Source organism: Pithys albifrons, chromosome 4 (genome assembly GCF_047495875.1).
Source record: "Pithys albifrons albifrons isolate INPA30051 chromosome 4, PitAlb_v1, whole genome shotgun sequence".
NCBI lineage: Eukaryota > Metazoa > Chordata > Aves > Passeriformes > Thamnophilidae > Pithys > Pithys albifrons.
The window spans coordinates 60901642-60914578 of record NC_092461.1 but is presented as its reverse complement, the minus strand read 5'-3'; the positions used below and the strand labels follow the sequence as shown (position 1 = coordinate 60914578).

Sequence of the window (12937 nt, the reverse complement as noted above, 5' to 3'; positions counted from 1 at the left end):
CTCCATTTGTCCCATTGCTTGTGACTTAGAAGAGACACTTTCAGCTGGCTACAGCCTCATTTGGGGTAGTTTTAGAGAGCAGTGAGTCCCTCCTGAGACTCCTTTTCTCCAGACTAAATGATCCCAGCTCCCTCAGCCTCTCTCCTGTGCTCCAGACCCTCCACCAGCTTTTTACCTTTTGTTGCAGAAGTATTGCTGCCAACTAACATTTTGATCCCTGGAAGTTGCTCATATTTCTTTTGAGTGTAGGTAGCTTGTGTACGACATGGAAGAAACAATTCATAAGATCTAGAGAATGTGCTCATACACCTGGTGTCTTAGTTTGAGGGAAAAAAACCAAAATGTTTACCAAAAAGCAGAGTAGAGGATTCCTCCACTATAACCACAACACTCTTTACTAAGTTTAAGAAAAAGGAACTTTAATTACAATATGGATATAAGAAGGATAACTGTTCTTAACTACTATATGTATACATATATATGTAGATATAAGTGTAAACAGAGCAGAGCAAACTACTCCCCCAGCACCAGAAGTAAAAACAAAAGAGGACAACCCCCAAAACAGTAGGTTATAACTGCTCCTCCTGGAGCAGTTGTATTTATGGACAGTGTCAGTGTCACACCTTGGCTGGCTGCGAGGTTAATTCTCAGTCTTTTCCCAGCGAGGCAGAGAAAGGGATGAACTCACGTGGACTCTCTTTCTCTCTCTGTCTCTCTTTGCCCTCTGTTCCAAATGAGGAAGGAAAAGCTGGGAGTGGAGGAAATGGTGATAATTCCCAGGAATCTCCTTGCAGTCCAAATCGGTTCCCAGGAAGAGGGAAAAAGGTCTACAGTGTCCTGAAGCAGCTGTGTCTCTCCTCTCTTCTTTCTCTCTCTGAAGCTCAGGGTGCCCAGAGATGGAGGGAGAAAAGCAAAAAGCAGAGACAGGAAGAAAAAAGCTCACCAGCAAGCAGTGGCTCTTTTTTCTGCCCCTGCCCCAAGAAAACCCCCAAAACAAATCAAGCCAGCACACAGGGAAAAAAGAAAGAAAAACCTCTTCCCACCCCCAGGTGCTGAGGTTCTGTTTTCTCACCTCCATTCCACCATTAAACTTGAATCTGAAAGTCATCATCTATCTTTTGTCCTCAGTCCTGGGACTCCAAACCTAAACCTTTCGTGTTGGTATGGTGAGAAAAATTCTCTGAGGGGGCTTCTCCCAACACCACCTTCCTGTGTTTGAATCTTTAACACATGGACATTCTGAAAGAAATACTGATGGAAGCCCAGTTTTCTAAAATATGTGATTTACAAACTGTCTTATTTGCAAGGTAACACCCATGAGGAAAGTTGCCAGCTCCTGCAGCCTTTCCAGGACCAACCAATTATTTGTCTATAGCAGCTGGGTCTCACATCTTACCCTGGTACCAATTTCACTTAATCTGGTATAAAGAGCAGGAACGTATGAAACAACTCAAGCCTCTTTGCTAGACATAGTTTTTCTATCACCTTGCAGCCTTAAAAGCTTCCACAAAAGTTCATAGATGACTGATTTGTTTTGCATTTGGGTTTGTTTTGGGTTTTTTTCCCTAGGAAAACAGTCAGGATTTGTGCAAATTTTTCTTTTCAGTTTTTGACTCCATGCTATTTTCTTGGTGGTGACCCTCTTCTTTTTTCTCAAGTTTTTGTCTTCTTCCATTTGTTCATTAATCCCCATCTGTTCTTAATTATCAAGTACAAAGCTTCTTGTCATTCTTAAAGTTATTTTTTAAATTGAGTTATCCCACAACCCTCATCCTTTTCTTGCAAATGTAAAAAACTTTGATGAGAAAATTATCCCCTTTTGATCCTTCAAAGAGAAATCTTTAAAGCTCTGAGGTACTTCACACTCTTAAATCACACTCTGAAGAATTAAAAGGTAACTAATTTGACTGGAGCTTGCTTTATTACAAACCACAATCATCACATTGGCAAAGATGAGGAAAATCTGTAGATCTTTGCATGGTACTGTGAGGGCCTAATTTAGGTTATGGAAACTTCATGAAAGTCTCTTTGTGCTGTTAAAATTAAGAGCAGACGTGAATTATTACAATTGCTCAGTATAATTTAATAGGTGGAAACTTGGTAAGCTGCTGTAATTTGGTTGCCGTGGAGCCCTGTGGTCATACCACAAATTTCTTCATGCCTCATACCACGCATTTCTTCATGTCCCCATGTACAGCACAGCCTGCAGGAGCCTGCCTGAGAAATGGAACAAGTGTGCTAGCTAGGAGTTGGATCCACTATAATAAGATTATCCCAGAGCTGTACAGACCTCAGCAAGCAGCTATTTTAAGCAGGGAACAAAGAGAACAAGAGCAAACAGCCACATAAGATGTCCAGCTGTCTCCATTTCTGGAATTCCAGGGTGGACAGTGTTGCTGGGGTGTGCTTACTGTCAGCCTCAGGTAGGACACATCCCTTTCTTCTCCCTTCATGCTCTGCTTTCTCTTCTTTTTGACAACTTTAATAGTTTAATGAATACTTTATAGTATAACTATAAGCTTTAATCCTAAACTTGGCTTGGAAAAAATAAACCATAAGCCTACTGGCAAGAGGCAGTGAGTTACTTCCAACATAATTGTTTCCACAGGATGCCACCTGGTATGTATTTGCTTCACTTTAATAGTCTCTAGTGGTTTAATGTGATATATTCAAATCAAGCCACTAAGCCAAAGTGCATATGGAACTTAAAAAAATATGTTCAGAATAATGCACATCAATATTTCTATCTTTCAACAACTATTTGGTTTCTTATTCAAATGCTACCAACTCACCACTGGATATGTGCTGGCACACAGCTCTGGGGTTGGACTCCCCTGGCTCACTCAAGCTCTTCATCAGCTGCATGTAGAGGAGATGAAACCTCTACCCCTTTTTCATATCCCTGGGCATGACTTTCTCCTTCCACTATAAACATTGTCAAAGATAGGGTGAGAGGATTTGAGAAGAGGGTCTACAGTTGTCTATTCTTCATGCTGATAGTTTCAGTGTGGTTTTGTTTTGTGAATATGTGCTTTATGCCTTATGTATAGCTCCTTTATGTTGGGAGTGTCTTCAGCATCAACCCTAAACCCAGAATCAGAAGGAATATACATGTCTGCTTCCAGATGCAAAACGATCTACTTCAAAAACTTTCACAAATGGCCCTGCAAGGAAAATTAAGTTATTAGTGGCTCTTTCTTAATTGAATAAATGTGGTTAACATCTTGAAAGAATTTTCCATTAAAGTGACATTTTGTTACATGCCAAGAACTAGGACATACTTTTTAATTGTCTGACTAACACTTTGAGATGGAGTACTTTCCTATGCTACACTGTTGTTCTGTTATTTATTTTTCTGTGATGGGATATTATGATCTTGTATATTATAAATCTTTCCTGAGAGAGACTTTGGTGACTTATAAGTGTTTATCTGGTCAAACTACTCATCTCCTGCCAACAAGCCAAATACAAAGTGATTATTTTGAAAAGCAATCACAAGTAAGTTAAGCACTTTTTAGATGTATTGAGAAAGAAAGAAGATAAAAATATCTTGTATTAGTTTAAGGATTTTAACTCCAAATCAGTGAGGAGGCTTGGAATAAACTTTTCCTTTCAGCAACTCAGATGCAGAGAAATTAGAAGTCATTGCTATGAAGTTCTATACTCCGTAGACTTGGATTTATTTTATGTACTATTAATTGGATGTGAGATTTGGTCCCTACTGAATATTCTTACAAAGGATTTTGAAATAACTGAAGTAAATAGTCACAAAACTGTAGTGAAGTAACACTGTTGTGTAGCACTTTCCACTTCTCTTTCTCTCCTTTTCACTTTCCTTCTGGATCAGTGACTGTAAGAAAAAGACTACATCAAAGAAAGAGGTTTGTGTAAAATTAAAATAACTAGAACTTTATATCCTTCTCTAGTAACCTTCATACTGACTTGAAAGGGACAGAACAGACTCTTCACACCACCAATGCACTAGTTTGAGGCTTTAGTGAGCATCACAAGGGATCACTTCTATGAATAGCATTGATAGGGCCATCAAAAGCCATGAGCATCTGAAACTGAATTTACTGAAAAATTTAGAAATTATTGAGGTTCTTTTGATTCAATAGCAATTTGACCAGATACAATGGTCAAGGCTTTGTAATCACGATCATCAGTGATATTTTAGCTGTGATACCTGTAGCATTATTGTTTCTGTCTGGACAGATAGATCTTCTTAAAATGTAGCTTTCTTAGCTGATACTTTTAAGCATTGGAATAATCTTGACTTGTACAATAAAAGTGCAACAAGGAAGGAGCAGGAGAGGGTACAGAGGTTTCCCCATGTGTCTGTCTGTCCGAACCACCAGGGGGGACTCATTCCTCATCTATATCTTTACTGCAGCAAGTATCTGAAAAAAACACCTATGCTTGATCCAGGCCTAGAAAGACACTGAGTTCAGCAGAGAACTTGTCTTGAGAGCTTTTATCTAAAATCTTGTAAATCTGCAGTGCTGTTTCCAGTCTGTGCATCGACACCAGCACAAGTCTGGCCATGGAGGGACGCACGTTCAGATGTGTGATTGTGTCCATCAGTAGGGTATGGTCAGTGCCATCTCATGCCGACTTCAGACTGGCTCGTGACTTGTGCTAAGTCTGTTGGACTGACAGAAGACTCAGCAGAAAGCCTGGCTTGGTTTCACACTAAACTTGCTCCACACCAGTGGCTGTGGCTTTGTGGTTTAAAGGAACATTTTTTTAGACTGTACATGCACAAGACATCTCTTTTTTAGTGTCTGCTTCATCACTCCTCTGTGGCTGTCTCACTACACCATTTCTTTTTTCTAGCTACTACAGCCCTTCTGATTTATTTCAATTTCACAGCATATTTTACTATTTTAAAGCAAGATTTGGCCATCTTGAAACAAAGCTGTGTTATTACTATGATCACAAAGGGTTTATAAGTTTTATGGCATCCTGTTAATCAACAGCAAAAATCTATGTGTGATGTATATACTCTGGAGATCTGTCAGGAAACTTGTATAATTTTGAATCTCCATTTAAAAGCCAAATGTGAGAAATTTCTTTAAATTTTGAACTCTCTCAGGCCAGTGGGACTTTTCTTGTGGCCTATAGAAAGATTTGGATATACTGAGAAGGACTCTTTAGCCACATTAAATTTTCAAATTTTTATCTTATTTTGTGAATTATAGCATGTATTAACTTATTACTTCACATTTTCAGGCACATGAATTCTCCCCTTCCTTAACTAGTCTGGGAACTCCCCCCATCTTCTGGGCATAATCAGTCATGGTTTTATTCATGTCATTATTCCAAAGTTATCTTTTGTGGTACATGCTCAGATTTCTGAAACCAATTTCTTATTGTTTTGCTACTTTACCTTTATAATATGTAAAACATTACTCTGGTATACACAGAATTTGTAAGAATAAAACCTTTTAGACACTGTGATGGGGAATAGGGAGTCAGAACAATTAAGTTATATTTGTTGTAATTTTTATTGAGTTTCCTGCTTCACAAAAACCCAATTACCTGTCTATTTTATATACTGCTTTTTTTTTAAATACAATTTCTGATCTAACAGGAGCCTGCAGACATACATAAAATCAAGAAGGTGACTTGTGAGAAGTAATTTGATTAATTTCTGTAAGCCATTCTTCCATAAATTTAGTAGGTTTCCATATTTTATTATAGCAAGAAAGAAAACTTAATTGTGTTTTCTGTCAGTTAGACATTGGTTGTGCTGTTATGATGAGGTATTAACCTTTATTTGATCTGTTTCTGTATTTAGGACTAGCAATATTGACAGGTTTGTGCAGGAAGAGCTGTCCCAGTCTGGTCCACATAATTGATAGAGCAGATACAGGCAAAATATGTTATTCTTTGTGTAATGCACTAACAGACAGAAATAATGGGATATATCTAGAGTGCTTTAAGAGTTTTTGTTTTGGTGTTTCAGACTTGACTATCAAAATCTGCAACCTGGAGTATTTTCAGCATCCCAGGATAAAATCAGGCTGTAACCTTTCTTCAGTTGTGACAGGGAGATTCTGTGTTCTTATAGAAACATCCTGATGCAAATTTGACAGCCTTTGTTAGTAATTGACTCATGTTCGGTGTCCACCTCGATGCATGCCTGTGCTCTCTGCTCTTGGGCAAAACACGCAGTGCTGCTTCTCCAGCACAGACTGTGGGGAAAGTCTGGGAGAAGGTCGCAGAGAGACTCTGGGAGGCACATGTGGGAATTACCAGTTGTAACTTTATGGACTTTTAAGTTTTCTCTCACTAAGTATAACTGTGATAGACACAGCTTTGATTGTGGTAGCTGAAATAATGCAGGACATCAGTGGTTCTACTCAATAACATGTGAGATGGTCGCACTCAGCTCCATTTGGAAATACATCATCTAATTACACTCCTCCAAATTTCTGGGTGTTTTTAAAGCACAGTGAGCTTTGTGAGAAATTTATTAAAAAACCTCATGAGAGTTACTGTCTACCATATCAGCAAAAAGTGGACTTGGTTTCATCAATTGTGGATTTTTCTCTTCTTTAGTAGGTACAGGAAAGTGTACGTGTGAAATTATGCCTTTCAAAATGTTACACCTGATGAGTCAACTAAACTCGCCCTTTACTTGCTTCTGGTAATCATGTTTTCACTTCAGTTCCCCATTTTGCACAGTTTTCTCTTTCACTTTTCACTCGCGGCTTGAACTGCGTTGTCTGGGGAAAATATAATAACAAAAGCAGAAATTCTTTTTTCTTCACAAAATTTATTGCAATGATGACTGATGGTGCTGCAGTAAGATTAATGAAGATTGCAGAGAATTTGACAAAATAACTGAAGCTTCCCTGAAGACATGTGACTGAGGATGACTGTGCTGAATTTTGTTCCTCTTTTTTCAAAACAAAGTTTTATTTTGTCAGATACTGAGCAGAAAAAAGTAATTATGTTTGGACTTCTTTTTTTCACTTTATTCACCTCTGGAGTCAGTGAATTTCTTTGTATGTCATCAGATCTTGAAATGTCATATGATTTTTGTGGTAAGTAAAATATAGCTAATTCTTAGTCTAATAATTACTGTAGTCTGAGGAAATGTTAGTTTTCTTTCAAATTTCTTTCTTTGATGAATACATAAAAATACAAAGTTCAGCTGAAGTCTGTTTCTGTTGTTAATTCCCCTATTGCAAGAATTATACTTCATAGGCGTAAATATTACCACAATACTGGTCCTACCAGCTAAGAGAGAGAATTTTACTCTCAAGTAAAGCTGATGTGTTTTGGTTCAGGAAATACTAGAAGATGATGGATGTAAACTTGTTTTCCATTTACTCTATTGTATAAATTATCCAAATTGAGTTAACCAATATATTACAATGAAAATATATAGAAAAGAAGAGGAAATGGGATATTCTGCCAGGCTGGGGTATCAGTCAGGTTTTGGGACAGCACAGTGTGTTCCTTCTTGCCATATCTGTGTCATGGGCTCATATTTTGCATATTTTAAAAATGCTGGGTGGGTCATTCACAGAGCAAGTTCTATTTAAAGGTTCATTTACCTTATCCTGGAAAATATGCTGGTACATTAAAAACATTTTTACCTGTTGTCATCAAGTTTATGTAGGTTCCATTGTTAGCATAAGTAGGGACATTTTCAGCAGATGACCATGCCGGCTTAATGCCTCAAAAATTTTTGTGTACCTTCAAAAGACAAATAAAGGTACTTTTGCCTGGTATTTGTGTGCAAAACATCATTAACTGAAAACTGAATTTTCTTGTTACTTAAAGAAGTATTATATTGGTTTTGCTCTCTAAGCATGTAAATAATAAAAAAATTTAAAATACATGTTTAATATTTAGTACATATATTTACACAATTTTATATATTGTCTAATATTTTTAATATTGTCTAAGGTATATATATAATATATACACCTTATATTAAATATATTTTTAAATGTGTATGTGTATATTTTTATTATTTTTCGGGAGAAGCCTATTCACACTAAGAATATGAAATATTATTTTCCTATAGATTCTACAGCTCAAGCTTTCAGGCTTAATCTGACACCTTGCAGCATCATGAACACATCCGTTTGGAAGCTTACTGTTGCCTGGATTCCAAGTGAGTCTGTCTTGACTAGACAATTATATTCTGGAAATGCAGAAAACCAAGTACAAGTGAAAAGCAGACACTTCATCCTAAGTGGCAGATGATTTAGGAAATCAATTTCTATGATTAAAAATGGAAAGGATGAACTATGATGATGGACAGAAATGATTATCTGTGAAAAGAAGGGTGTTCAAGTTTTACTTGGAGTAGGTACCAGAGCCCTGCACATGCATTGGCACTGTATGTGCAAATCTGAGATGGTTTAGATGTATGTGCATTTATCTGGGAGACACAGACAAGGTTTGCCCACCGCAAGCTCTTCTGGCCTGAAGCAGATCCGAGTCTTTTTAAGGAGCAAGAATATCATTAGGCCATCCAAGTATGGCAGGACTTCTATGAAGAACATGTGTTCCAGAGGCTGGAAATGGTACTGGTTTGGGGGTTCAAGCCCACTTGAAATCTTTAAGCCCAGCTTTAAACTGGCAAGCTGAGTTAATTAAATGTTTATGAAATGACTGTATCACAAACTTCACCTTCTGAATAAAACCTCTGAAACTGGACTAGGTATGCTTCCCTAGAAAGACATCTTTATGATGGCTACCAACATTCAGGACAGTTTGTTTGCAACATGTGCCTAAAACTAAAGTCTTCATCTGAGCATGCTTTTAGGTTAGCTGTGGAGCTGAGTGAGCTCCGTAATCTTTGCTGAAGGAATTGAAAGAGATTTTGAAATTGGTCACTCAAATACTTTTTAATATTGGTTTTTTTTTTTTTTTGAGGGGGGGTGGCGTGGGGTGGGGTGGGATTTCCCCTGGAAGCAACAGTTTTCAAGATATATATTCTTGCCAGTTTTGGGAGTAGACTTTAAAAACTATTGTATTTCAGAAAAAACTATTTTTTTATCTTAATAGCGTGTCTGCATATATATTTTTATTCCCTACCAGCTACAATTTTCTTACTTGCAATGTTTTATTTAGGAAGTGACATCACGTTTTTGAAGATTGTCTTCAATGTCTGGTATGACGGTGCCAAAGCATTGCACTGGAAACACCTGCTTTGCAGTGGAGCCGATGATGAGTACTCAGTATGTGAAATGCTGAAAGGAGGTCTGTGTGCAATCAACCCATGCAAACAGATTTTTCTCTCCACGATCTAGGCCTTGCTTGGCAGGCAGCAGACTTCAGAGCAGGCAGTTCTCCAGTGCCAGAACTCCATTAAAACAGAAAATGTCCAAAGTCTATGTTTTAACATCCTTGTACTGCAGTTTCCATCTCCCTAATTGAGGATTACTAATATCCTTCTCAGTTATATCCTTGTTATTAACATTTCTAAAATGACATGGAAAGACTACATTTGACTGTACTGTACAGAAAAAGCTTGAGAGGTGCTATGGGCACTACTAATATCCAGAACACAGTTTATTTAGGTATGTGTCTGGATGAGTGTTTCAAGAAATTCTTTACATCCAAGTGTAATGCTTTTTTTAATAGAGAAAAGTCAGTCCTCTGGTAGGGGCCAACCAGCATTAACATGAGACAGACGATTACAGAGAATTCAGGCAGGATGTCAGTCTTAAGGCCAAAAAGGCTTATAAGGAGGTCAAAATACACAGTCTGTGTTTTTCTTTCTTTAAAAATCAGTATCAGTTCTCTTTGGTTATCATTCAGCTGAACTATTACAAGTTAAATTATTGCAGTTATCACAGTAAGATGCGTCTGAAAGGAGATGTTGCAGGAGCACTGTGGTTGATTTCTATTTTCTAATGTGGTTTTGACAAGTAGTTGGAGCTCTGAGAGAAGCACCAGGTGAGGGCTTTATCAGTGGAAGAGTAGATGACACTGGCAACTGCTGCTGAGAGATATGCTACACTGCTTGGAAATTATTTAGGCAGTCTGATTGATAGCTTTATGGTTAAGTAACCATTTGTATTATAATTATCTCTGCTTCACAGAAACACTTGTAGAAGAATTTGACGTTAAAGGTTCAAGAACATCATTTCCAAAGGTACTTTCCAACCATTTATATAAAGAAATAATAATAGTAAAATCACATACTTACAGATGTGTATTTCCTGAAAAGACATGCTCACCCAAACTGTAAAAACAGAAGAGGAAATGTCAGAAAACTTTCTCATGATTGAAGTCATCACTCTAAAATGTTAACTTTTCTGAAATGCTAGATGTCCTCAGGTGACTATTCCTCTATTATTCCTCCTTTATTTTTGAGCTGGTTTAAAGGTAAACCAGTGGAAGTAATGAAGTCAACTTGAGAGAGATTATAAGTCAGAGTTACAATTTAATAAAAATATTACAATAAATACAATGATACAGAGGAAAAATTAGTTTTAACCCATAAAACTCAGGTGTATAACCCAGCACCCGGGGTACAAACAGACTGCTGTTGGTTAGCCCCAGTGTTGAGCACCACGTGCCCCCCCCGAAGTGCAAAGTAAAAGGAAAGAAAAACCTGTGGGTGAGGATGATGGTTGCAGTCTTGTCAAGAGTGTTACTCACAGTCCTGTAAAGGTTCTGGTCCTCCTCTGGATCCAACATGTGATACCAGAAGGCCCAAACCCCAAGATTATATACCCTCTGGATCAGGTGGGAATGCCCAGTACCTCCCCCAGGGCAGGAAATTTCACAGTGAGTGATTTAACTCTGTGAGTCATGGGATATTTTTGGAATCTTTGATGGTCTAGGTCATTGCAGCTGCCTATTGTGCCAGTCCCTAATGCCCCATTAGCAGACATGACCCCTCAGGCTGGGTGTGAAGATGCTGATGCCTCCCCAGAGGGGAGTTATCACATATTGATGTGAAAACAAAAACTACTCCCCTCTCTTTCAGTGTTCTTTAACACCCAGCTTGTAGCCTGAGGGGTCAGGTGTGCCCCGGGCAGCTGCTGCAAATGATCCATTATTAACAGTCCATCAGAAATTACCTAGAGGGTTTAGAGTACACACTTTTGGTTACACCCACACAGTGATAAACTGGTCCTGGCCACTGTAACTAGGACAATTTTATAAAAGAAAAGACCAAAGAAATCAGTTAATGGCACCTTAGTAATTCCATTTTATTTAGCAAATAGTATTTCCTTTTACCTTTTTGAGTAAAACCATTCATATTCTTTCTGCCCATTTCATTCTTTATTTTACATTCTCTTCACGTGCTGGTCTGTTACTCTCTGAAACTATTTTCAAAGATTTGAAGAGGGATAACAATATCCAAAAGTAAAAGCAGTACTTCAGCAATAAAACATGAGCAGGACCAATCCTCAGGCTGACCAACTCTTTTCCAGCACCTGCCCCATCACCTGCCTGAGCCTTTCCAAGACCTTTATTATCCCTGTTAATCCCTACAAATGTCACTAAGGAGCTCCTACTGATACGAAATCTCCAGCCAACCACTATCTCAAAACTCATGGGCCTCTAACAGTGTTGGTCTTCATCCAGCCCAACACCTTGTGTAGCTCCCGAGCTGGTAGTGGGCAGGAGCATCCTCTGCCATGAGCAGTCCTTCAATAGATGAGGTGTTTTTGGCAGACCTGACACTTTCCAATGGGACTCTCCTAGACCAGGGAATGCTGTTCCTGAGTACTCCAGTCTTGAAAAGAAAGTTGAGCACTGATTTTTTTAGTGTACTCATATATCTGACTATAGCCATGATAACAGTCTATGATGGTAATCTGCCTTTTTCAGTCCTAACAGGAATCACCAGAGCCATTCCAAGTAGCTACTTAGACAAGAGCAAGCAGAATTACGCACTAATTGTCTTTTTTTCTTACTTGTTTTAGGGCAATTATAATGTTATTATACAAGGATTCTCTGAAGATTCTGAGAATAATATGGTCATATGCTTGAATATCACCATGGTAGTAAAACAAGATGTTTACTGAGTGCGACAAAATTTTCACATAATTCCAAAACACAGGGGGCGCTTCTGCAAGCAACTGAAATCCAAGCTGTGAAGTAATAAGCACACTAAATTTCCTGAGGTAGAATACATCATCTTCTGTCTGGAAAGCCATATGACGTATAGTCTTACCCATTTATAGCACCACCATAATCAGATGCTCAGCCAATGTACACAGAATCTCCAGGTATCAGGCATTCTGATTAATCCACGGAATAACCCTGACCGGTCGTCAGGCTGAGGACTGTGTTTTGGTGCTGTGCCTTGAGTTATGATAAAGTCAAGTTCTTCAGACTGAGCTAAACTAATGAAGAAGTTTTGATGTGTAAGAATCAGAACTTCATCAGTACTCAATTTAAAATAACACAGCAATTGAATTTGGGGACCCTGCTGTACACTGTAGGGTGGGGGGTTTTTTTTAAATTTTAACAATAAAACTTGTTTGTGCAATCAATTTGAGAAATGCTTTTTATTCTCCTGTTATTTTCTGATTAACTTTGGATGTTTCCTAATGTTCTGCTCTGTTTATACCAAGCTAAAACAGAGGAGTGACAATTTGTGATGTGATACTAGCTGATATGGGTAACATGTTTCCAGCTACACCAATATAGTACAGCTCAATGTAGCCATCCAGAGCCATTAACTGCAACCCCATAGAACATTTTCAGCTCCTGCTCAGAGTCCAAGGGGCAGAGGCTATGCAAGCTGTTTCTTTCAGAAGCAGGAGGATGGCTGTCACCCAACAGGTTGATCTGTTCCTCAGTTATCACTCAAGACCATGTCTAAAGCTTTTGCTGTGGTTTTTCCCCCTTGAGCAGCCTGACACTGTGCTCTCTGCTGCACCTCCACACTCAAGACCTTTGGTAAGACTTTGATGGAGAATGAGATTTGGTCCTCAGGAAGTGT

At 38.4% G+C, this 12937-nt stretch overlaps 1 protein-coding gene across 6 annotated transcripts; it reads left to right on the top strand.

The window, feature by feature from the left end:
- Positions 1-1611: 1611 nt before the first annotated feature.
- Positions 1612-12485, top strand: LY96 (lymphocyte antigen 96). Of its 6 annotated transcripts, none has more exons than XM_071554335.1 (6): positions 1710-2423; positions 6999-7052; positions 8045-8134; positions 9100-9228; positions 10074-10126; positions 11913-12485. In XM_071554335.1, the coding sequence occupies exons 1-6, from the start codon at positions 2351-2353 to the stop codon at positions 12012-12014; spliced, it is 501 nt and encodes a 166-aa protein (XP_071410436.1). In that variant the 5' UTR covers positions 1710-2350; the 3' UTR covers positions 12015-12485. The 6 variants fall into 6 exon arrangements, with proteins under 6 accessions (XP_071410438.1, XP_071410436.1, XP_071410437.1 ...); XM_071554338.1 differs by having other exon boundaries at positions 1730-2423; positions 7003-7052; XM_071554334.1 differs by having other exon boundaries at positions 1732-2423; positions 6565-7052.
- Positions 12486-12937: the final 452 nt, after the last annotated feature.